The sequence below is a fragment of the Podarcis cretensis genome, assembly GCF_951804945.1.
Source record: "Podarcis cretensis genome assembly, chromosome: 5".
NCBI classification, from domain to species: domain Eukaryota; kingdom Metazoa; phylum Chordata; class Lepidosauria; order Squamata; family Lacertidae; genus Podarcis; species Podarcis cretensis.
Genome location: NC_137174.1, coordinates 56,571,927 through 56,594,150, shown reverse-complemented (window position 1 = coordinate 56,594,150; position 22,224 = coordinate 56,571,927). Strand labels below are relative to the sequence as shown.

The 22,224-nt window shown below is 41.1% G+C and overlaps 1 protein-coding gene across 2 annotated transcripts in view; it reads left to right on the top strand.

Annotated features, from left to right (window-relative positions):
• NEURL1 (neuralized E3 ubiquitin protein ligase 1) overlaps positions 1–22,224 on the top strand; it is a 138,004-nt gene that overhangs the window by 107,981 nt on the left and 7,799 nt on the right. For both annotated transcript variants that reach the window (XM_079976094.1, XM_079976095.1), the window contains exons 4-5: positions 4,864–5,544; positions 21,623–21,769. In XM_079976094.1, the coding sequence (XP_079832220.1) occupies positions 4,864–5,544; positions 21,623–21,769 (828 nt within the window). The remainder of the gene's footprint in view (positions 1–4,863; positions 5,545–21,622; positions 21,770–22,224) is intronic.

The following is a 22,224-nucleotide window of genomic DNA, read 5'->3' as shown; positions in this document are numbered from 1 at the left end:
GATGAACAAATAACTAATTATGTTTGCAAATGCTGATTAGAAAACACAGCTAAGTGGAAACATTTGGCTGAGAACAAGATAGGAAAGGCAAACATAAGAAATCACCTATATTAAGTTGAATTTAATATGAATAACTCATATTTTCATCCTTCCTCTTAATACTTCTGTGAGGTTATTCAATCTGGACATGAAGGAAAGATGACTAAATAGGCTGTTTAGGGGGCAAGAAACTTGCAAACTTAAGTGAACTTTTCCAGCAAGCATTCATGCAGAAGCTTCTGAGTGTACAATCAATCTGTAACAACAAGAGCATGCTTCAAGTGCAGTTCCTGTATCAAAAGTATACATACATACATAATTTTATTTGTATCGCTGATGAACAAAAGTTACCAGCTGGGCCTGCCAAGATTCTCACTCAAGCACTCATCAGCCCAACATACAATGCAAATTCACCAAATAGTTGAGCTTTTCAGACGCATCATTTGGCATGGGTAGCTATAGATGCCCTTCATTGGTTCCCTTCTTCTTTCAACCAGCCCTTGGAGCTAGAGTTACAGATTAGAGCTGCTGTTTCAGCTATTTGCTTTGCAGCTGTTCCTGATGCAAAGAACATTTAAATTTACATTAATAGATAAGACTAGCAAATGATTCATCTTAGGTCTTCAGCATTTTCTTTTTTCCTTTCCTGTAATATAATTTGTACACATATGCAAAAAGTGCATATCTTAATATAGTTTCCAAATTTTGACTTGTGCATTTGCAGTAGGTTTGCCTGGGAAATGAGCACTTATTCGGGCAAAAACTGGTATCACTTAAATTGCTCCTGTTACAAGGAAGACATTCTGGGCCACTTGGCTCATGTCCATGAATGTTAATCATCCGACCATCTCTCTTGTGCTTCCTAGTGAATGCTTTTGAGAGTCTCAGATGGTATCTGCAGAAAAGCATTTAAGCACATGTGCAAACTCATTTATTTGTTCCTGAAATGCAGCCAAATTGGCCAAATGGCATGAAGGAAGCATGAAAGTTCTGAACATGCCCTTTGGGTTGACATTGGATGCAGAATAAGACTCCTGAGTTAGAACATTGGCATGGAAAACTTGCGTCTTTGAAGTAGCAGTTTGAATCCTTCCTGGTGCCATTAAAAATAATCAGAAGTGCTCACAAACATTTTGGCAACTGGTGTATCTGTTATGAAATGGAAAGTATTCTACAGTTATTTATTATAGAAAGTACAGTCACCCAGTCAGCAGATAGGTTTTGTACTTTAGATGCCTCCATGCTTGAGTATCAATATATTTGTGGTTGCCCTTTACACAGTCAATCTGGTTATTCTATAATAATTGTATAGTTCTCATTATACCAGATCTAACACAAAAGGGCCAGTAATGCTGTTGAATCTGTTAGTTCTGCCTTGCTTCTTTCTAGTAATCATGGCTTTCTACATTCTGATGTTATATTTGCCTGCATCATCTGCCTTTTTTTGTTCTGCTGTATTGTCTTATCTACATTACCGAGGCATTGTTTGAATAATCTCAGTGCAGAAGATTGCTTTGCTTCTCCATACATTCTTGTTAACTGGACTGGTTCCAGACAGGGACAATGTTTTAGAGAGTGGCACAGTCATGGCTCCATTTCTGCAAAGGTCCCACTGTCTCAGAGCCCTGCCATTCTCACCTTGCATACAGAGCACTGCAAGCACAGGCAGAGGGTCATGCAGGGTGTTAGAATAACTGCATGGTTAGCAACCCCATTTGTTGTTGTTGTTAAGAAAAGTGTGTTGGGGGGAAGTTGTAATTTTCATGGGGATTGCAGTGCATGGAGAAGGGAGATTTAACTCTCCCTTGCCCAGGCCAGTGGCTCCAGTGATTTTTACATTAGCATTGGATTTTGCACCAGAGAAGTGGTGTCCTTTCTTCTAGCAACCTGTATGCATGGTGCTTCAGAACTCAAATACTGTCTGAATGTGATGTGGGGTAGACAACAGTATGCTTTTTCTAGGTGATCGCAATATCAAGTGGTAGAATGTATCCTACTCTCTTAAGATTTCTATCACCTCTTTCTTACCTCATAAAATGGGAATGAGATTGTAGAACACTGAGCTGACAAAATGGGCTGCTTTAATTTAATTCATTTCTAAACTTTTAATTACCGAGTCTTTACCCAAGTTTCTAAACTTCAGGTTACAGGTGAGGGCTACAACTTTTTAATGCTTCCCCGTGTTTAAAATCCCTGCCGTTATACAGCTAGTGCAATGAAGATAAAAATCAGCCCAACCTAGCCCAGTTCCTGATAATTTACCATTTTCTTTATAAAGAGAGTTAAAAAAAGTATCTTTCCACACTTAAAGTAGAACAATACTCCATGATGCTACATGTGGAAACTAGGTCTTTGAGTGATTAGCACCAGTGCAGGCTTTTCTTTCTCCTAAGGCTCATTGCAGAGCATAAGTGTGTGGAGTTTGGCTGAGGAAGAAGGGGTTAAATTGACCCTCACTGGGCACTGCCATTACACATGAAAATGGACCTGGTATTGGGTTTTTTTTTAAAAAAAGCAACAACACCCGAATGTGGCTGCTAACTGTTCAATTAGAATGATGTCTAATTTAGGCTTCACAGACAACTTCAGTGAGTTGGATAAGGCAGGTTAATCCAAACTTTATACTGGGGTGGCGGTGGTGGGGAATTGCTAAGGGATTGTGACAGCTGTCCTTGAATGGCTGCATTCATACTTCTGTTTATAGTGAGCAACAGACTAATTACTTAGCCTTAGGAGTAAACCATAAGCGTGAACAAGCCCTGCAGCTGAAATGTTTTTTATAAACCAAATCAAAGACAGATGGCTTGCCTGTCAGCACTCACTTGAGACATACTTTTGTGGTCCTAAGGGAAGTACTTCACTGAAACAAAAAAGCTGGCAAGACAACAACCCTGGTGAGGTGTCTTGCTGACTGGAAGCGCTATCAGTGAGCAGCCCACAAATCAACTGACATCATAGCACGATGGTGTTAATAGTGTCATGCCTGCCCTTCATTAAAACATACGGCTAGAAAAGAGGTTTTGCTAATGAAAATATTACTTGCACAAATAAGCAGGGGTCATAAATGATGTCATAGAATCATAGAATTGTGGAGTTGGCCATTGTAAAGGTTGTGGTAAAGCTTCAAATGGCCCCGCCCACAACTATGCCACACCCACCAATGTACATAGAACCTAGCAGATTGGTACTCCTGAAGGTGTGGAATGTCAATTGCAATTCTGCTTGTGGCTGAAATGGTCCCTCTGTATGTTATTGGACAGCACTTTCCATCATCCCTGGCCATTGGCTGGTGGGAGGTATCCAACAACTTCAGGAGAGCATCACATTGGCTATATAATATTTGCCAGGCTCTATCTTTTGATTGTTTTAGGAAGCTAGTAAAAAACTGAGTTATTTTAAAAGGTCTGTTCAAAAAATATTTCCATGATTTTCTTTTTTTTAAAAAAAAAGTTTTTAAGGTTCTTCATTGCATTCTGTGTGTAGTGCTTTTTGTTGTTTTTACTGTGCTAATATGGGATGATGGTGATGATTTAGTTTTTCCTGATTTGCGGTCTGCTTTCTGTTACTTTTGAAAATATGACAAGATAAAATAAAAATAAAAAGTAGATAAAATGCATGGGAAACTTTACCTGAAACCCAGATAAAATACTGATCCAACCTCACTATCCTCGGTACTAAACTGTAGAACGAATACAGTCTAAAGTATATTGAGGGGAAAACCCAGACCAGATAACATGTGACGTTCATCATGACTGTCTTATTGGAGTCAGTGAGATTTATATTAGCCATAACTGAGTCCCACTCCATTACTCTCCATTACTAATCTTAACTCAGTTTTGCTGAATGAATGAATTTGAACTGTTTATTCATTTCTTGTATAAATTAATGAGTTGTGCTCTCTGCCACAGTGGCACCCAAATGGAACTGATAACAAAACCAAAAAACTATAATAAAAATACAGTAAAATACTATTTAAAAAACTGGGTTGGACTGCAATTTAGTCCTGCTTAGAGTAGACCCATTAAAATCAGTTGGAATTAAGTAAGTCATGACTAAATTTCCTCATTGATTTCAGTAGATCTACTCTTAAGTGAGATCAAGTCTAGATTCAACCCTATGTCCCCAGAAGTTGCATTGAGTATCATGGAATTTACTCCCAGGTAGTATAGGATTTCAGCCTAAGGACAGCAGTAAATTTAAGAGTACATCAACACTGTAAACTAGTCACCAGTAAACTAGGCATTTCTCACAACTTCTGAGTGGAGTTAGAGCCATTATTCTCATCTTGGATATGCATTTGCAAGACCACTTTGTGTGAATCAGTTATCCTTTTATATGGCATAACTCCGCTTTCCCCACTCAGGTGGAAAGAAAGGGAATGTGTTAGGACAAGCATAGCTGCGGATTCACACTCCTCTTTCTAAAATGTTAAAGACAAATACCTGCTCAGCTGTCCTTTTCATTTTTACCATGAAACATATTCTAGATGTCGACAGAGCGTAACTTTTCAGGGCTCTCCAGCAATCTGCCAGCGGTTTCTTGATGGATCCTGCTTATTTACCATCTGATTCACTTTTCCAAGTGTTGCCCCCCACCCTCAATATCTGATACTAACTCAGAGAGAGTCTGCCTGAAATGGTACTTGAAATATTTACAGACATGATTTCACTGGAAAATGGAGTGATCTGACTGTTTTATCATGTAGAAGGGGAAACACACTGGTAACAGCAAAAGCTTGCATTGCTCATAGAGGAACTGATAATGTAAACTAGACGTTCACATTATCCTCAGGTGATCTCTTCCCTCTCTTGTTCTGATTTTCAGACAGTGAAATTATTGCTCCAGATTGTCTCCGTCCAAGATCCTTCACGGCTATCCGGCGGCCTTCACTACGCAGGGAGACTGAGGACACCCGTCTGTCTGTGAGCCTCTGCGACCTCAACCTCCAGGAGGAGAACTTCCATGTCATGGCTGCCATGTGTCCCATTCCACAGAACTCTCTCAACTCTCAACATTCCCACCTTCTCCCATCCCAGCTTGAAAGTGACCTCCGTTTCCATCAGCTCAGGGGAGCCCATATTAAAATCCTGGATGACCAGACAGTGGCTCGCCTGGAGCATGCTCGAGAAGAGAGAACTTTGGTTTTCACCAGCAGGCCCCTTAGAATCAATGAGACCATATTTGTCAAGATTAATAAATCCAACACTTCACGTACTGGGACACTCTCTTACGGGGTGACCACTTGCGATCCCAGCACCCTGAGGCCCAGCGACCTTCCTTATAATCCAGAGTCTTTGGTTGACCGGAAAGAGTTCTGGGCAGTTTGTAGGGTGTTGGTGCCTCTCCAGAGTGGAGACATTTTGGGATTCATGGTGAATTCAGAAGGCGAACTTCACTTGAGCCACAATGGAGCAAACGCCGGCATGCAGGTGTGCGTGGACTGTTCCCAGCCACTGTGGATGTTCTTTGGTTTACATGGAGCAGTCATGCAAATCCGAGTCCTGGGTATGTGTACCTCTTTCCACATGCAGTGTTACATAAGTGGGTGGATTGGGCTGAGTGGGCTAGTGGTAGCACTAGAATATAGCACTGGGGTGAGCAAAGAAAAGGCAAAGTAGGTTCTGTGGCAAGTCCTGTCTTGTTTGCACTGGATGTTGGAGGTGAGAGAATGGAGAAAGCAGGGCTGCTTCTCAATACCTGCAGTTCCAGCTAGGGCATCCCATCAAGACTGCCAGTGGTGACTTACCAATGGCAAAAAGGGTAAGTAATTTTTATTTATTGAGGGTTATGGAGATACTCGCCTTCTCTTTTTTCCCTATTATCCACAAAATTGAACAGACTGAAAGAAAATAATATAGCTGACCACTGGCTTCATTTAAACAGCATGTGCAGCCAGCATTTCAGCAAAAAAAAAAAGAAAATAAGCAAATGGCTTTATAACATTAAAATCTCATACATTTATCATTGAGGTACACCGTGCTATAGTACATGAGCAAGGCTTGTAAGGGTGATAGCATTTGAAGTAAACAGCCTAACATTTCCTTATGTTGCTATAAAATGTGAAGTTAAGAATCCAGCCACGCAGTTTAATATATTACATAGACATACTATTATGAGTGTTCATTCTTATGGCTTGTTACCAATGTTTGTCTAATATGACTTGAATTCCAGAAAGTAGTTATTTGCTCTGAGAAATCTAGTCCTTACTGCTTTATAGCTTCTCCCAAACAATAATTTTATGCCAAAAAAGAACAGAGCTAACAAGCAAACTTGCATTTTGGGAACTGTGAATGGCATGTTGTGATGATGTTAATGATTTAGACAGTGTATATACTACTTAGAAAAAATATCATTAAGTCACCAAGGGAAATGTGCTCCTCAGCACTGTAGAAGTAGAGCACACAGCTTTTAAAGAGCCTTTTTAAAAATGAGTTAATAAGGAAAGGAAAAGTGTTCATGAAATGGTGGGCCATTTTTCTGCAAAAGGAGGGAGTATCCTTGCTAGTGTCATATCCCTATTCCTAAAGTAGTTCTTGGATTTTGAGGAGATTCACCAGATTTCGGGGTCTACATGAATGAATGCATTCGCTTTGATACGGCTGAGATACCTCAGTAATAGTGAGTTTTTATGCCACAGATCAATTATGAGAAGGTGACACCTGTGTAGTTGTGTTCATCACAGAAGCAGCCTCATTCCTTAAAAAACAACAACAACCCACCCTTCTTAAGACTTGCAACAATTGTGTTATCTTGGAAAAATGCTATTAACCAGCAACTTAAAATGAATACACCACAAGAGAAATTTGGCAAATGCAGACAATGAATGCACATAAATGTGCCTAATGGGTCTCTTCCTTTATGTAGCATTTGTTCTGGGGTGCCCCCAAGTTTTGTGAGCCATGTATTTAATTTTGTGTTTAGGAAAACGGACTCATTAAATAGGCAGAAATGTAGCAGGCAGATCATCTGAGGCACATCACTGCCTAAAGTATTCAGAAAACTGCAGGGCAGACAGCACTTTAGTGTTTTAATAGAAATATGTTTGGAAGCAGCAGCTTTGGGGTTTCTGGTATATGTCTAAAAACATTTTTTTATTTAAAAAAAAATGCCTTAAGTGCATCTTAGAAAGGCATTAGCTGTGTTAAATGCTGTGTGAGCCATTCCGTCAAGCTCAATTTTATTTTTATTTTTCTTCTCTTGTAAGCTAAGTATACATTAGTAATGTAAATGATTAGCAAGCATTTCTCGAGGGGGTTTAATCATCACGTGCTAAAGGGCTGTGCACTGACATTACATAGTATCCTGAGCAGATCTTCATTTTTAGCATCATTTAAAAGTGAAATTAGTGCAAATTGGAATCTTCCCCTTTACAATTTCTGTGAAGATGGGGAGCCTTCCTTGAGGAGAAACATGCAGTGTGAAGAGGCTTAGGGCTGGCTTTCCATTTCCTTCTCAATGTGTTTTCTTAAATTATGCTAAGAATGCCTTTTCATCTGGAATGTCACTTGTGAATATTGCTAGTAAAGGATAGAATGTAAAAGAGTTGCTGCTTCTAAATTGATTGGAGAACTATGCTTTTTCTATTCAGAAATGAGTTTAGGCATCACCCGTGGAAACATTCGTAGTCAGTGGCATTGAAATAACTAAAGCGGGGATTAAGAACCTGTGGCCCTCCTGACAATTGGCCATTCTGGCTGAGGGTGCTGGGAGCTAGAGGCCACAGATTGCTAAATCCCTGCGACATCTTTATAGTTTATCTGTTCCAGAGGTTTCAGAGTGTCATTTTTCTTTGCCACTCTCTCCCTTTCTTGCTTCTGCTCCTGATTGTTTTGGTGTCTAGTTGTTCTTTCCCCCTAGATAATCTGTCCTCTTAGAATAATGGCCTCAATCCAGCTATAAATATGGGACCATCAGTTGCATTTAACAATTATTTGCCTCTGATGAGGATGCACATTCTAAGTCAGTCGTGGCCAAACGTGCCCCTCCAGCTGTTTTTGGACTACAACTCCAATCATCCCTAGCTAACAGGACTAGTGGTCAGGGATGATGGGAATTGTAGTCCGAAAACAGCTGGAGGGCCAAGTTTGGCCACTGCTGAGCTAAGTACCTCTAAACCACAAAGCAGATGGACATGTGAATCAACGATGTGCATGGGAGACTGTTTCCTCGCGTGGGTCTCCCTAGAATATTATAATTCATTTTGACAGAGGAAGGGTCATGTGTGCAGCGACAGGAGAAACCAAAGTCTTGTGGTAGAACATAGTCCAATGGTACTTCCATTGAAAGAATCAGGTGGCATGTGGTGGGAAAGCCCTCTACTTGAGAATCTGGAGTACTAACTCCTCTAGGTCCCTTCCAATTCTACAGTTCTGTGATTCAGTGATGCCTGTCAGAGCACATTGTACTGGACTAGATGTGCAAACATCACAGCCTGGTATAAGGAATTTCCGTGATTGCCACCTTTGCAAGTACCTGAGGCTGCTAAATGTGGGTGTGATCTCACCCTCCTATCTGAATTTATCCTTGCCCTAGGAATTCTTGATCACACCAGCTGGTAGGGCACCCTGCAGCTGGGGAGAGGGAAATCAATTCTGGTGCCCCTCCCTGCTTCCAGTTGCCCATCTGCTTGCAGCTGCATGGGTGATGGACAAAATCCACAAGATGATTGAAATGGGGGAGAAATTCTGTTCATTTTAATGTGAACTTACTAACAGATGAACTGTAGCTATTCTTTGAAATTCTCTGAATGTTGTGATTCAGTTCTTCAACCAAATAATGTATATAGAAATTCAAATATCAGTGGAAATTTGCATATATTTGTGCATATGTTTCTGAAAAGAGCATACAAAATTAATTATATTAGGCGAAATTGCTTGCAAAAAATGTATACAGTAGGCAAAAACTGTATTTAAAAAGTATATATTCCACTTATGTGGTAATGTAAAGAACTGAACTTAAGGTTGAAAAAATTAGAAATGAAGAGAAAATTAACAGATTGAGTTTGACAAACAAAAATGATATGAAGTTATAGTCAAGGGACTTACACACCAGGCATAAACTTTATGTTCTCTCCTTCTGTGAGACTGCAAATTAATCGTCTTCTTCATCAGAATAATAAAACAGCTCTGGATGAAATGGGATGTTAGTAATAATTATATATTAGCTCCTTATGCCTTTGCCTGGGTATATTGAATAAATTGGAAACAAGATAGTTTATCATCCTCTCTGAATTTTGATGTGCCTGTTCATGGCAGCCAAAGCTTCCCCATTTCTTGCACAAATGCTGGAATGGGTTAGATTTTTCTGCATACGTGCAAGTGACAAAATGGACTAAATTTCCTGGTAACAACTAAGTTGATGCATCCAGCAAAATCTGCAGTAATTTTTAAAGCAGCAAACTTTTTGATGTGCTGTTAGTGAATTAGTGGGAGTAAAATAACTCTGAACAAAGTGCTAGTCTATCCTGATCTACTGGCTATCTTAACCTCCTTGGGTTTGTTTTGACCTAAGGTGGATGTTCTATTAGTGCAAGGATTTCTCCTTGCACAACAGAATGTCACCCCCCTCTACTCCTCCCATGCCCCCCTTTATCTGTTCTGGGGGCTCTCTCAACCTCAAGAGGAGATTCATAGATCGCATAAGGTGTATGTGGGGTGAGAAGAAAGGGAAGTCCCATTGTGCTTGAGCTAATCCGTGCACTAGCACTTTGATTTAGTTGAATATTGTCTGTAGGCAAAAATGTCCAAGTTGAGTGAGTCTGGCAGGAAATGCTATTCAGGCAGACACTTGTACATATCTGTCTGCAACCCATAAAGCCAAGAAAGCGAAATGAGTATGAGCTGACGTTTGCTGCAAGTGTTGATGCCTAGACATTAGAGGCTGTTGCCACAACAGCAGTGAAGGAGAATGGCCATTTAAACTACGTTTATTCATGAACTTTGGCCACCTGAAGCAGCTGCCTCAGCATACCTCATGGGCAGGCCCTGTTGACAAGCACCTAAGTACAGTGGTGCCCCGCAAGACGAACGCCTCGCAAGACGGAAAACCCGCTAGACGAAAGGGTTTTCCGTTTTGGAGGCGCTTCGCAAAACGAATTTCCCTATGGGCTTGCTTCGCAAGACGAAAATGTCTTGTGAGTTCCTGCGGGGTTTTTTTCCCCGCCCCCCCTTTTCCTAAGCCGCTAAGCCGCTTATCAGCTGATCCGCTGATAAGCCGCTTAACAGCTGATCGCTAAAAACCGCTAAACCGCTAATAGCGCTAATCCGCTAAGCTGTCAATGGGCTTGCTTTGCAAGACGAAAAAACCGCTATACGAAGAGCTTCACGGAACGGATGAATTTCGTCTTGCGAGGCACCACTGTAAGCATGCGTAAGCATGGATAAGTTCATCATGAAGGCATTATTGCCCAAAAGGATACAAGAGAAGAGGGAATATATTAAGAACAAGTTGTGTTCTGATTTTACCTATGGGACTGAGCATTGGGAAAGTGCTTGTTAGCCCCCTGACAGTTATGCTATGGGATTCTGCAGGGCAATGTTTTATCTCCACTTTTGAGACTTATGTGAAAGGTTATTCATACATTAATGCTAATCATAATCAGATAGCTCACACAGTGCATCCCAGTGAACCTGGCCTTGCCACTGTACCAGTGGATTGAATGCTGTCTCAGCAACCAATCTAGCCCCTTCCTTGTGCTGTCAGCAAGTTTACATCTTTTGCATTGAAAAAATCATTGTCCAAACTTCATGCTTTTAGCCATTCATTCATCCCTTATTAACTTTCTCAAAGCGCAAAGCTAATCCAAGGATGGAGGGCTGCGTGGAGAGTTTTTGTGACAGTGGACTTGAGAGGCTAGCCACCTTGTACTGTGCATAGCCAAGTTCTTATTCAAGCTTGCAGATCTGGTGTGTGTGTGTGTTTTCCATGTTTCCTCCCAGAGTTCCACCCTGGAGAAGAAACATACCTGTTTGGACTGAGAGCACAGAGGCCTCAGTGCTCTAAAAATATTACTTGCACCTTCTTGGACATCATAAGTTCTGCCATCTTGGCAGCTTAAGATCTCTCTGAGCAATCAGCCTGGAGCATGGGTTCCAGCTCTTTGTGTATATAAAATATTTGAAAATGTGAACAAGCACTTTGACTGCGTGTGTATAAATGAGTATAGTACATCTCTAACTGAAACTCAGCAGAGTCTAGGAGGTATATTCCTGGCAGCAGTGGCAGTCACAGCTGCCACTGAACGCCATTTTTTCATGAATGCTAGATCAGGACCATAATGAGAGGCAAAAGATTGAAGCCCTGCTACTCTCCATGCTAGAGTCCCTTTCTGGTATGGGTGCAGAATCAGCAGTTTCCTTTGGGGAATGTGGGCGTGGTTTGCCCTAGCAACCTGACAAAACCCACCACTGAGGCCTGTCCTGGATGTGGGAATCACCATGTTAATTTGCTAGAATTTCCCCCTTTTTAGGGGAAATGGGCTGCCATTTTAATTTCCCAGAATGCCCTGAAGCTACAGTACATTGGGAACATTATGGGGAATTAAAATGGAGGCTCCTTGATTCCACTGTGTGAAGCTGCCCAGCATTCCTGCTGCTGCCATCGCCACAAGATAGACAAATTGGTATTTCTGTGATGCACGGACATATAACCCGTGCTGCTCCCTGCGTATGGAGCCTCATTTAGGTCAAAAATATGAGAGGAAGCCTTTTGTTTTGTACACTTCTTGGCTGCTGTTTAATGTCTCTCTCTTTGTTGTGTGTATATGAGATCTGTTCTCTTGCTAGGGTGTTTACAATATACAATACAATTCCCTTCATTTGAACAGATTGGAGGAATGGGTGTGGGGTAGGCTGCCGCCAAGAACATTCAGATAGCAGTCACTGGTGCAAACAGGCCTGTTTACACAGGGTTATGCACAGGGCTGCAGCAGACCATCCCATAACACTGATAATAGTGGTGGTTGAGAAGAAACTCTAAAACATCTAAGAAAGCCTCAAGTTTCCTGGAAGCAGTAAGCGGGATACACAGAGAAAAGAAGGAACTGCAGCACCACAGATGGCCCTGAGCTTGACCATACTGTCCCATTGTTTTCGTAGTAGGGCACCTACTTTTCATGCAAGAAGTCTCTGGTTCAGTCCCTGGCATCTGTAGGTAGCTCTGGAAAATATATTTGTCTGAGACCCTGGAGAACTGCTGCTACTCAGTGTCAACAATGCTGAACCATATGGACCAGTGGCTTCCTGTGTTGCACCTCCCCATCCCGACACATTATGAATTGTGGCAGTCAGAGTGGCTTCCACATTTTGCTCTAGGCACCTTCAAGAAAGTACTGCATTGATGGGCCTCTCGTGCACATGCCAAAGACCTTCAATGCACTGAAGAGCCTGGTTAAAACAACAACAACACTGTTCCATTACATATAAACACTTTGTTTTTTTCCAATTGGAGCAATACAGGATTCATGGAAGTACAGTCATACCTCAGGTTAAATGTGCTTCAGGTCGAGTGTTTTCACGTTACACTCCGCAGTGACCTGGAAGTAACGAGTGTGTTACTTCCGGGTTTTGCCGCTCACTCATGCGCAGACGCTCAAAATGACGTTACGCGCATGCGCGGAAGTGGCGAATCGCGACCTGAGCACGTGCAGACACGGGTTGCTTTCGCTTCAAGATGCGAACGGGGCTCCGGAACGGATCCCGTTCGCATCCAGAGGTACCACTGTAGTATTTTCTAATGGAGATCAACAGTTGCCTTCCAATGAAAACAAAATTTGCCTGTGAACTTGGTTGGGAATGGTCAGCCTGCTCAGCTTTTGAGCCAGAAGCTATTGCTTCCCCCTTTCTCTCTGCCCATCCTGCCCACCCACTTTACTGAACTTAATGCTAATCAGTACACACACACACACACACACACACACACACACAGCAGAGCTGCATTGGCTGCCAGAACAAAATAGCCAAGGATTCTGCCATGATTAGCCAAAATCTGACATTGAGTAACGGTCCATTAGAAACAGCTGTCTTTCCTCAGAACGTTGTCCTCAATGACCTTGGCATTTTGCAGTGTTACATGGGAAGCATTACTTATTTTATTGCCATTTATATCCCCTTAAAAATGGCAAAATCAACATAGCAGATTGCTAAACCAGCAATGGCAAAGAGCTGAAACAGTTACCATAAAGCCTAATATTGTCATAAGGTTTGTTTCCAAAGAACAAATGTTGGAACACAGCTTGGACCCCGTTGCCTCCCCTGGCCTATAAAATAGGGTTCAGGAATGGATTTGGGACTGCTGCTTTCAGTTCTTTGTTAGGATTGCCAAGCCCAGACTTTTGAGATGCCTCTTTTCCTTTAAAATGAATGTAAAAAGGAGAATTTGAAGGAGTATGCGATTTGTTACACCATAGTGATGTATTATTATTATTAGTAGTAGTAATAATAGTATTGGTATTACTAATTTCCTGCCTTTCACCCTAAAGTCCCAGGGTGGGCTACAATTAAAACACAATGGACTTCCGGTCGGCGCCAGCGCTTAATGGCGGTCCGAGCCTCGAGCTCCGAGGCAGGACTGCTCCGTTAGTTCGGGTCTTACCCGCTACGGCAAGCGGGGGACCCCTAAAATCACAGGCGCGGAGCCTGTGAACAAAGGAGATTCGGTGGGCACCCTTTGCGCCCCCCGGTACTGTGAGGGAGCCTTTTTAAAGGCTTCTGAGCGGCATCGGGGTAAGCGCGGTGCTGAGAGTCGTCACCCAGCTAGCGGAGTGAAGCCGCGTCGCCATGAGCGGAGAGCGCCGATTCCTTCCTGCAATTGGAATTTGACCACAACACCCGTGAGTAAGATTGGAAAAGTAACGGGACTTTAAAAAAAAAAAATTTGGCTGAAAACGGGAAAGGCAAAAATTAAGGAAGTCTGCCTCCCCGGAACTGCAGAAGGAATAAAGCAACGAAAATCAAGCTGCACTTAAAGGGAACCTTTCTAATTTTTTTAAGCTGTCAAACTGACATCGGACTTAAAACCTCCCCCCAGATTGGCAGGAGAAGGGGGGAAGGGATTGGAACGTTGTTAACCTGCTGGAAAATTAATGGACAATTAAGACCTTCCATTGCCAAATCCCCTGGGGTCGGGCTGCCCAAACAAGACACCGGGACGTGGACTGTCAAACTTTGAGAAGTGGGGACTTGTTTGCAAAAAAGTTATCGGACCTTAGATGTACTTTGCTGCATTTTGGCCACATAGAAAAATAGAGACATTACAATTTGGACATTGGAAACTTTTGGCTACTGTTATACTTCCTTGCTTCTTTGTTTTCCTCTATCTCTGCCATTTGGATACAATTGAATGCTCCCTCTAGAGGGCTCTATCTGAAACTGTTGCACTTGAAAAAGTAACAGTGGGATTTTCCACTTGGGAATCAACTCTGTGAAAACGACCTTGTGGATATGAGTGCCCCTACAGAAGAGATAGTAACAAGGCAGAAAGCAAAACAATCTCACAAGAAAAGGGCCTCTATATCAGGAACTGCAGCTGTGCAGGAAAAAACACCAGCTTCTATGGATCCTATGACTCAGGCTCTACTTAAAATAAATCAATCCCTGGAAGCATTGACAAAACTTTCGACAGAGAATTCTAAAAAATTAACAGAGTTGACAACAAGGTTGGATGTGAATACGGCTAGTGTTGCATCGAACACAGATTCTATAAATAGATTAATTCAGGAAAGTTCAGAAACACGAAAGATTGCAGAAAGTGCAAAAATAACGGTTGAAGAGACAAGGGAAAAATTTGGGCCTATTATTAAAAAAGTGAATGAGCATGATGCAGCCCTCTCCTTACTGGAACTTCAACGTAAAGAGAAGAATTTAAAATTTAGATTGGTGCCTGAAGGGGAAGGGGACAACCTTGTGAAATTTCTCACAGAGAACATCATAACTTTTTGGCAGGAGGAATGGGAGGAAGATGAGGAACTTGAGATAATATCAGCCTTTCGACTGGGTAGAAGGCAGGACAAAAAACCAAGGGACTGCCTAATTACATTGAGATCAAAAGAAGAAAGAGATAGAATATTGAATTTGCATTATCAAAAGGCATTGGTGATCCAAAATTGTCAGATACAGATTTTTAAGGACATTCCTAAATACATTTTAGAGGTGAGAACATATTACAAGAGTTTAGTAGACCTGCTGAAGAAAAACACCATACCATTCAGATGGGAGTTTCCACAAGGATTGTCCTTTAACTTCAATGGAAGGAAGATTAAAATAAAAACAATTCAGGACAAAGAACTATTTCTAGAGAAGTACCTGGAGGATCTGCAGAAAGGAACCGTGGAGGAGAGGGAACCACCCGATATAGCAAATTTGTCATTTGGACTTTTATTACCACCATCGGAGGAAGAGCAGAAGCTTGGAGCAGTTGGAGGAACAGCTACCTAAATACAAAATGTCTCTGCAACTCCTTAGTTGGAACTGTAATGGTTTGAACCTTCCTCGGAAAAGAAGACAGGTTTTTCACATTTTGAAGAAAGAACAATTAGACATAATATGTTTGCAAGAAACCCATATTGCCAGGATACACAGGAAATTACTAATAAATAAGAGACTCGGTCAAGAATTCATCTCATCAGACAAAGTAAAGAAAAGAGGTGTGGTGATCTATGCAAAGGAAAAGTTGGCTCCAAAATTAATATTTAAAGATGAACAAGGAAGATACCTGGCAATTGAAATACAAATTCAAGGAGAAAAGATATTAATTGTGGGAGTTTATGCCCCAAATGAAGGGAAGGCTGAATTTTTTAGGAAGTTGCATGAGACATTAGTTGACTTTTTAGATTATAAAATTCTAATGATGGGAGATATGAATGGAGTTGTCTCAACAAACATGGATAAAGCACAGAGACAAGTGATTTCGAAAGAAGGGAGACTACCAAGGATCTTTTTTGAAATGATTGAAACAATGGACTTGATTGACATTTGGAGAACAAAGAATCCTTTAGAGAGAGAGGGAACTTTCTTCTCAGAAGCAAAAATGACATGGACAAGAATAGACCAAATTTGGATTTCTAGTAGTCTGGCGTCAAGAACAAAAAAAGTAGAAATCTGCCCAAAAACGTGCTCCGACCATAATGCGGTCAAGATGGAGATGAAACTAACAACAACTGGTTCCTTTAGATGGAGAATGAATGACACCCTATTCAAGGATGAAGAGATCCATAAGAAGGCCCTTAAAACATTAAAAGATTACTTTGAGATCAACAGGAAAACAGATGTGGAAAAAAGAATAATTTGGGACGCAAGCAAAGCCGTGATGCGAGGTTTCCTAATTCAACAAAATTCTATTAAGAGGAAGCAACAAAATGAAAAGAAGGAAAAAATTTTAGAAAAAATAAAAGAAGGAGAGAAGAAGTTGAGGTCCAAACCAAAGTCCCATGAGATTTTGAGAGAAATAAAGTTTCATCAGATGCAATACATGGAACTCATGAACCAACAAATAGAATGGAAGATAAAGCAAACGAGACAAAAAACTTTTGAATCAGCGGATAAATGTGGGAAACTTCTGTCATGGCAATTGAAAAAAAGGCAGAAAATGAATACGGTAACAAGTTTAGAAATGGATGGAAAGATTATCCACAAACCCAACGAGATTAACAATTGTTTTCAAAGTTTTTTTAAGAAATTGTATGCACAAGGGCCAACTAACGAGCAAGAAATAGAAGAATTCATCAGAAAATACGGTTTACCAAAAATCTCAGAACAAAGTAAAAGGATTTTAAACGAGGAAATAACAGAACAAGAAATAGAGGGTGCCATTCAGAATATGAAATTGGGAAAATCACCAGGACCAGATGGCCTGACGGCCAAATACTACAAAATGCTGAAAGAATGGCTGATACAACCATTGAAGGAAGTTTGCAATGAAATTTTGAAGGGGAAAAAGGCACCTGAATCGTGGAAAGAGGCTTTCATCTCACTTATACCGAAAACAGAGACTGAGAAGAACCAGGTTAAAAACTACCGCCCTATATCTTTACTCAATGTGGATTACAAAATTTTTGCAGACATTTTGGCAAAAAGATTGAAAAGAGTGTTGGCAGAAGAGATTCATAAGGACCAAACAGGCTTTCTCCCAGGTAGACATATGTCAGACAATGTGAGGAACATTATAGACATTTTGGAGCTGCTGGACGTTGACATTAATAGGAAAGCAGTTTTGATTTTTGTGGACGCGGAGAAAGCCTTTGATAACATTTGTTGGACTTTTATGAAAAAGAATCTCCAAGGGATGGGGGTAGGACAGGGTTTTGAAAACGGTATAGGTGCAATATACTCTCAACAAAAGGCCAAATTAATTGTAAATAACGTGGTAACAGAAGAAATACTTATAGAAAAAGGTACACGACAGGGCTGCCCAATATCCCCTTTGCTTTTTATATCGGTCCTGGAGGTTTTGTTAAACATGATTAGAAAGGACCAGTTGGTTAAAGGAGTTCAGGTCGGAGTTAGACATTATAAATTAAGAGCATTTGCAGATGACCTAGTATTGACTTTGCAACAGCCAGACACTAGTACTAAAAGAGTATTAGAACTAATTGAAACATTTGGTCGAGTAGCAGGTTTTAAGTTGAATAGACAAAAAACGAAAGTGTTGGAAAAAAATTTAACAATGGAAGAAAGAGAGAGTTTTCAGAATGAAACAGGTTTGGAAATTACAAAAAGGGTAAAATACCTGGGGGTAAACTTAACATCCAAGAATGTGAACTTATTTAAGGATAATTATGAAAAATGTTGGTCAGAAGTTAAAAAGGATCTGGAAATATGGTCAAGGCTGAAACTTTCCTTGTTAGGCCGAATCGCTACTATTAAGATGAATGTATTGCCTAGAATGCTGTTTTTATTCCAGACGTTGCAGATTGTGGACAAGATGGACTGTTTCAAGAAGTGGCAGAAAGACATATCAAAATTTGTCTGGCAGGGCAAAAAGCCCAGAATTAAATTTAAGATTTTAACTGATGCAAAGGATAGAGGGGGGTTTGCCCTGCCGGACTTAAGACTTTATTATGAATCAGCAGCCTTCTGCTGGGTGAAACACTGGCTACTTCTTGAGAATACTGACATTTTGGATCTGGAAGGGTATGACAATAGTTTTGGTTGGCATGCATATTTATGGTATGACAAGGTAAAGGTGTATAAAAGTTTTAAAAACCATATTGTAAGGAAAGCATTGTACAACGTTTGGATTAGATACAAAGATTTGTTGGAAAGTAAAACCCCTAGGTGGGTGTCACCAATGGAAGCTAGGGAAGTAAAAAAGCTTAATATGGATTCTAAATGGCCAAAATATCATGAGATCATAGAAGACGATGGTGAAAGGGTGAAACTTCAGAGTTATGAGAAACTAAAACCTAAGGTTCGAGATTGGTTGCATTACTATCAGATAAATGAGACGTTTAAACAGGACAGGAAAATAGGATTTCAGAAAGAGAAGTCAAAATTAGAGACAGAATTGTTGGAACCCAATACTAAGAATTTATCAAGAATGTATAACTTGCTGTTAAAATGGAATACACAGGATGAAACGGTGAAATCAGCTATGATCAAATGGGCACAAGATATAGGTCATGATATCATGTTTGCTGACTGGGAACAATTATGGACCACCGGTATTAAATTTACTGCATGTAATGCTTTAAAAGAAAATATTATGAAAATGATCTACCGGTGGTACATGACCCCAGTCAAGCTAGCAAAGATTTATCATTTGCCTAATAATAAGTGTTGGAAATGTAATGAGACTGAAGGCACTTTCTACCACCTTTGGTGGACCTGCCCAAAGGTTAAAGCTTTCTGGGAAATGATCTATAATGAAATTAAGAAGGTCCTTAAGTGGACTTTTCCTAAGAAACCAGAGGCCTTCCTTTTGGGTATGGTGGGCCAAGTGGTGTTAAGAAAGGATAGGACTTTCTTTATGTATGCCACTACAGCAGCAAGAATTCTACTGGCAAAGTATTGGAAGACGCAAGAATTACCTACTCTGGAAGAATGGCAAACAAAGGTGATTGATTTTATGGGATTGGCTGAGATGACGGGCAGAATCCGGGACCAGGGGAAAGAGACAGTGGAAGAGGACTGGAAGAATTTCAAAATATATCTTAAAAATAATTGTAAAATTGAGGAATGTTAAGATGTCAGGGGGTAAGAAGTAAAGAATTGCAGCAGTAAACAAAAAAAAAAAAACCTAAGAAATATTTACGAAAAGGAATTAAGACAATGGACTTAAGGGTTGCTAAAGAATTATTAAACAAGGATGCAGGGATGGGGAGGTATGGGGAAGTCAAAGAAAAAAGGTTATGAACCGAAGAATATGAAGTTATATTGTGATATATTGCTGTTTATTATCTGTGTGGAAAATTAATAAAAATTATTATAAAAAAAAAAAAAATACAATTAAAACACAATGTTAGAAACAGTGTAAATCAACTTGCAATCACAGAAACAAGGTGGGTCCTAAAAATATACATCTCAGGCGTCAAAAGCCAGGGTAAAGAGGTGCATATTCAGCATTCACCAAAAGTTGTATAATGAAGACAGCAGATATGCCTCTGTGGGGGCAGAGGTCCACAGTTTAGGGGCGGCCACTGAGAATGTCTTCTCTTGGGCTGCTACACACCCCATAAACCTCTGGAACAACTAAGAGGGACCCTCTGCTGCTCTTAACTCCCAGGGGTTCTGTAGAGAAGGTCATCTGCACCTGGTATAAATTTACCCCATGATGCCTCTTATGGGCCAGTTTAACACTCACTTCTTAGATGGCTAAGCTCCTGTTGCAAGGACATTAGCCTGTGCATCTCCTTGCTGAGATGGAGGCAAAAACTGTTCTTTAGAAACATAGGAAGCTGCCTTATACCTGCACATCTGGTCTAGCATTGCCTATTTATTCTGCCTGTCAACGGTGTTGAAGGGTCACTGACAGAGATTTTCTTTGCGTTATCTTTTACCTGATCCTTTTAAACTGCAGATACCAAGGACTGAATTTGAGTCTTTCTGCGCACAGAACACATGCTTCCACTGTGCTTTGGAGGCTTCTCCCTTTGTCACTCTGTTTCCTCGTCACACCTGATGCCATGCTCATTCTGTTCATTTGACTTTTTTTTTTTAAAGTATGCAATTACGTAAGGCTTGTGTCATGGCGATTGTTTCCATGTAAACAGAAATAAGTGAGTGCTGGGCAACAGAAGCACAATGTGTGATTGATGTGTTTAGAGCAAACAGGATGCAGATACTGCTCACAGGGTGTTTTGACGCAAACCTCTGGTCTTCTGAGCCTTGGGTATGACAGCTATTTCTCACTCCACAGCTCAGATATCTAGAATAACACGCATCTCAATACTTGCAGTTCCACCAGCCCCCTCGTCCCAGCCACTGGGGCTTCCTGCTAGCCAAAAAAGGAGCTGTGCGAAGCAGCATGGGTGGGTATCTTACCAAATAACAATGGTGCCAGCAGTTCAAATCCCTAGTTAGGATTCCAGGCTCTTGCCCAGAATTGCTAACTAGCTAAATGTCAATGCCAAATCTTACTATTTTATATGTATAATGTGTTGGTTTATTTATAACCCACTTCTTTCTCTGTGTAGGTCAGGGTTGCCACCCGTGTGCCCACAGGTTCCATGGTGCCCAGGAAGGCTTCCACTGGTGCCCCTGGGCAGGTGACCAGTACTCTGAGCTTTCAGGAAAAGAATAGCTAAGTCTCTTGCCCTTCCAGAAAGAAAGTTGTGAGATAAAAAGTGCAAATACTTTCTGAGCAATTTTTGTGAAATGAGAGTTGGTGTAGTGTGGTGACGTTGTGTATTTTTTCCTAATACAGTGGTACCTCAGGATAAGTACTTAATTCATTCTGGAGGTCCGTTCTTAACCTAAAACTGTTCTTAACCTGAAGCACCACTTTAGCTAATGGGGCCTCCTGCTGCTGCCGTGCCGCCAGAGCACAATTTCTGTTCTTATCCTGAAGCAAAGTTCTTAACCTGAAGCACTATTTCTAGGTTAGCGGAGTCTGTAACCTGAAGCGTATGTAACCTGAAGCGTATGTAACCTGAGGTACCACTGTATTGAGGAATGCCCCCTGTTGCTGTTAGACAGCGACAGCCTCAGTGTGGGTTTCTCTCTCTCTTTCTGTGTGCGTCTAAGTATTGTGTGATTTCCATAGCCATGACCAGCAGGACATATCTGTCTTCCCATGGTAAGCATAAGGTTGTCAGGGCTGGTTGTCTCTCAAATTTTTTATTATGTTACGTTCCACCCCTAGAGTAGCCATTTTATGACCGGCGCTCCCAACACTCTTTAAACATTCAAAATGTTGCCGCTAGTCCAAAAAGATTGGTGACCTATAGATAGTTCTCTTTCTCCCACTTCTCCTAATAATAACCCTGTGAGGTAGGATAGGCTGGGAGAGAGACTGTCCAGAAACAACCAGTGAGTTTGTGGCTGAGCAGTTGTTGTGGCAGGGATTTGAACCTGGGCCTCTCTGATCACTATGTCACACTACCTCTCAGTAAAAAAATGAAACTATACCAGCATTTCACTTCCTTCTGCAGGTTCTACTCTCCTGGCTGAGCGACTGGGCCCCTCTGCACCAAGCTCACCCACCTCATCTCCAAACTCTCCCTCCGTCCTCTGCAGTGGCATTTCTGATCCCATTCTGAGTACCTGTGGATCTGGCCCACTTGGCAGCTCAGTCAGTGGTAAGTACTTCTACAGCACCAAACTATACCCCTTCCAGCCTCAATTACCGCATCTTGTAAGAGCCCTTCCTAAATTCATTTTCCTTTCCTGCCCCAAGAAGTGCAGGAGCTGCACTTTGGGGCAGGCTTCAATCTCTGCTCATTTGTCATTGCAAAATTCCTCTCCTCTTTTCTTTGTTTTAAAAGTGATTTTTAGATTTTATAATGGTGCTGTTTTGGTGATATTCTGTTGTTTTAATATAATTTTGTAAGCTTCCGAGAAAGCTGTTCAACAGTGGAATGGATTCTCTCAGGTGGTGGTGGACACTCCTTCCTTGGAGAGGTTGGATGGCCATCTGTTGTGCATGCTTTAGTTGAGACACAAATCTAGATGCAAGCCCTGTTGGTTCTTCCTCCACAGTTGGCAGCAGTAATGTTTCTGAATACCAGTTGCGGGAAACTGCAGGAAGGAAGGG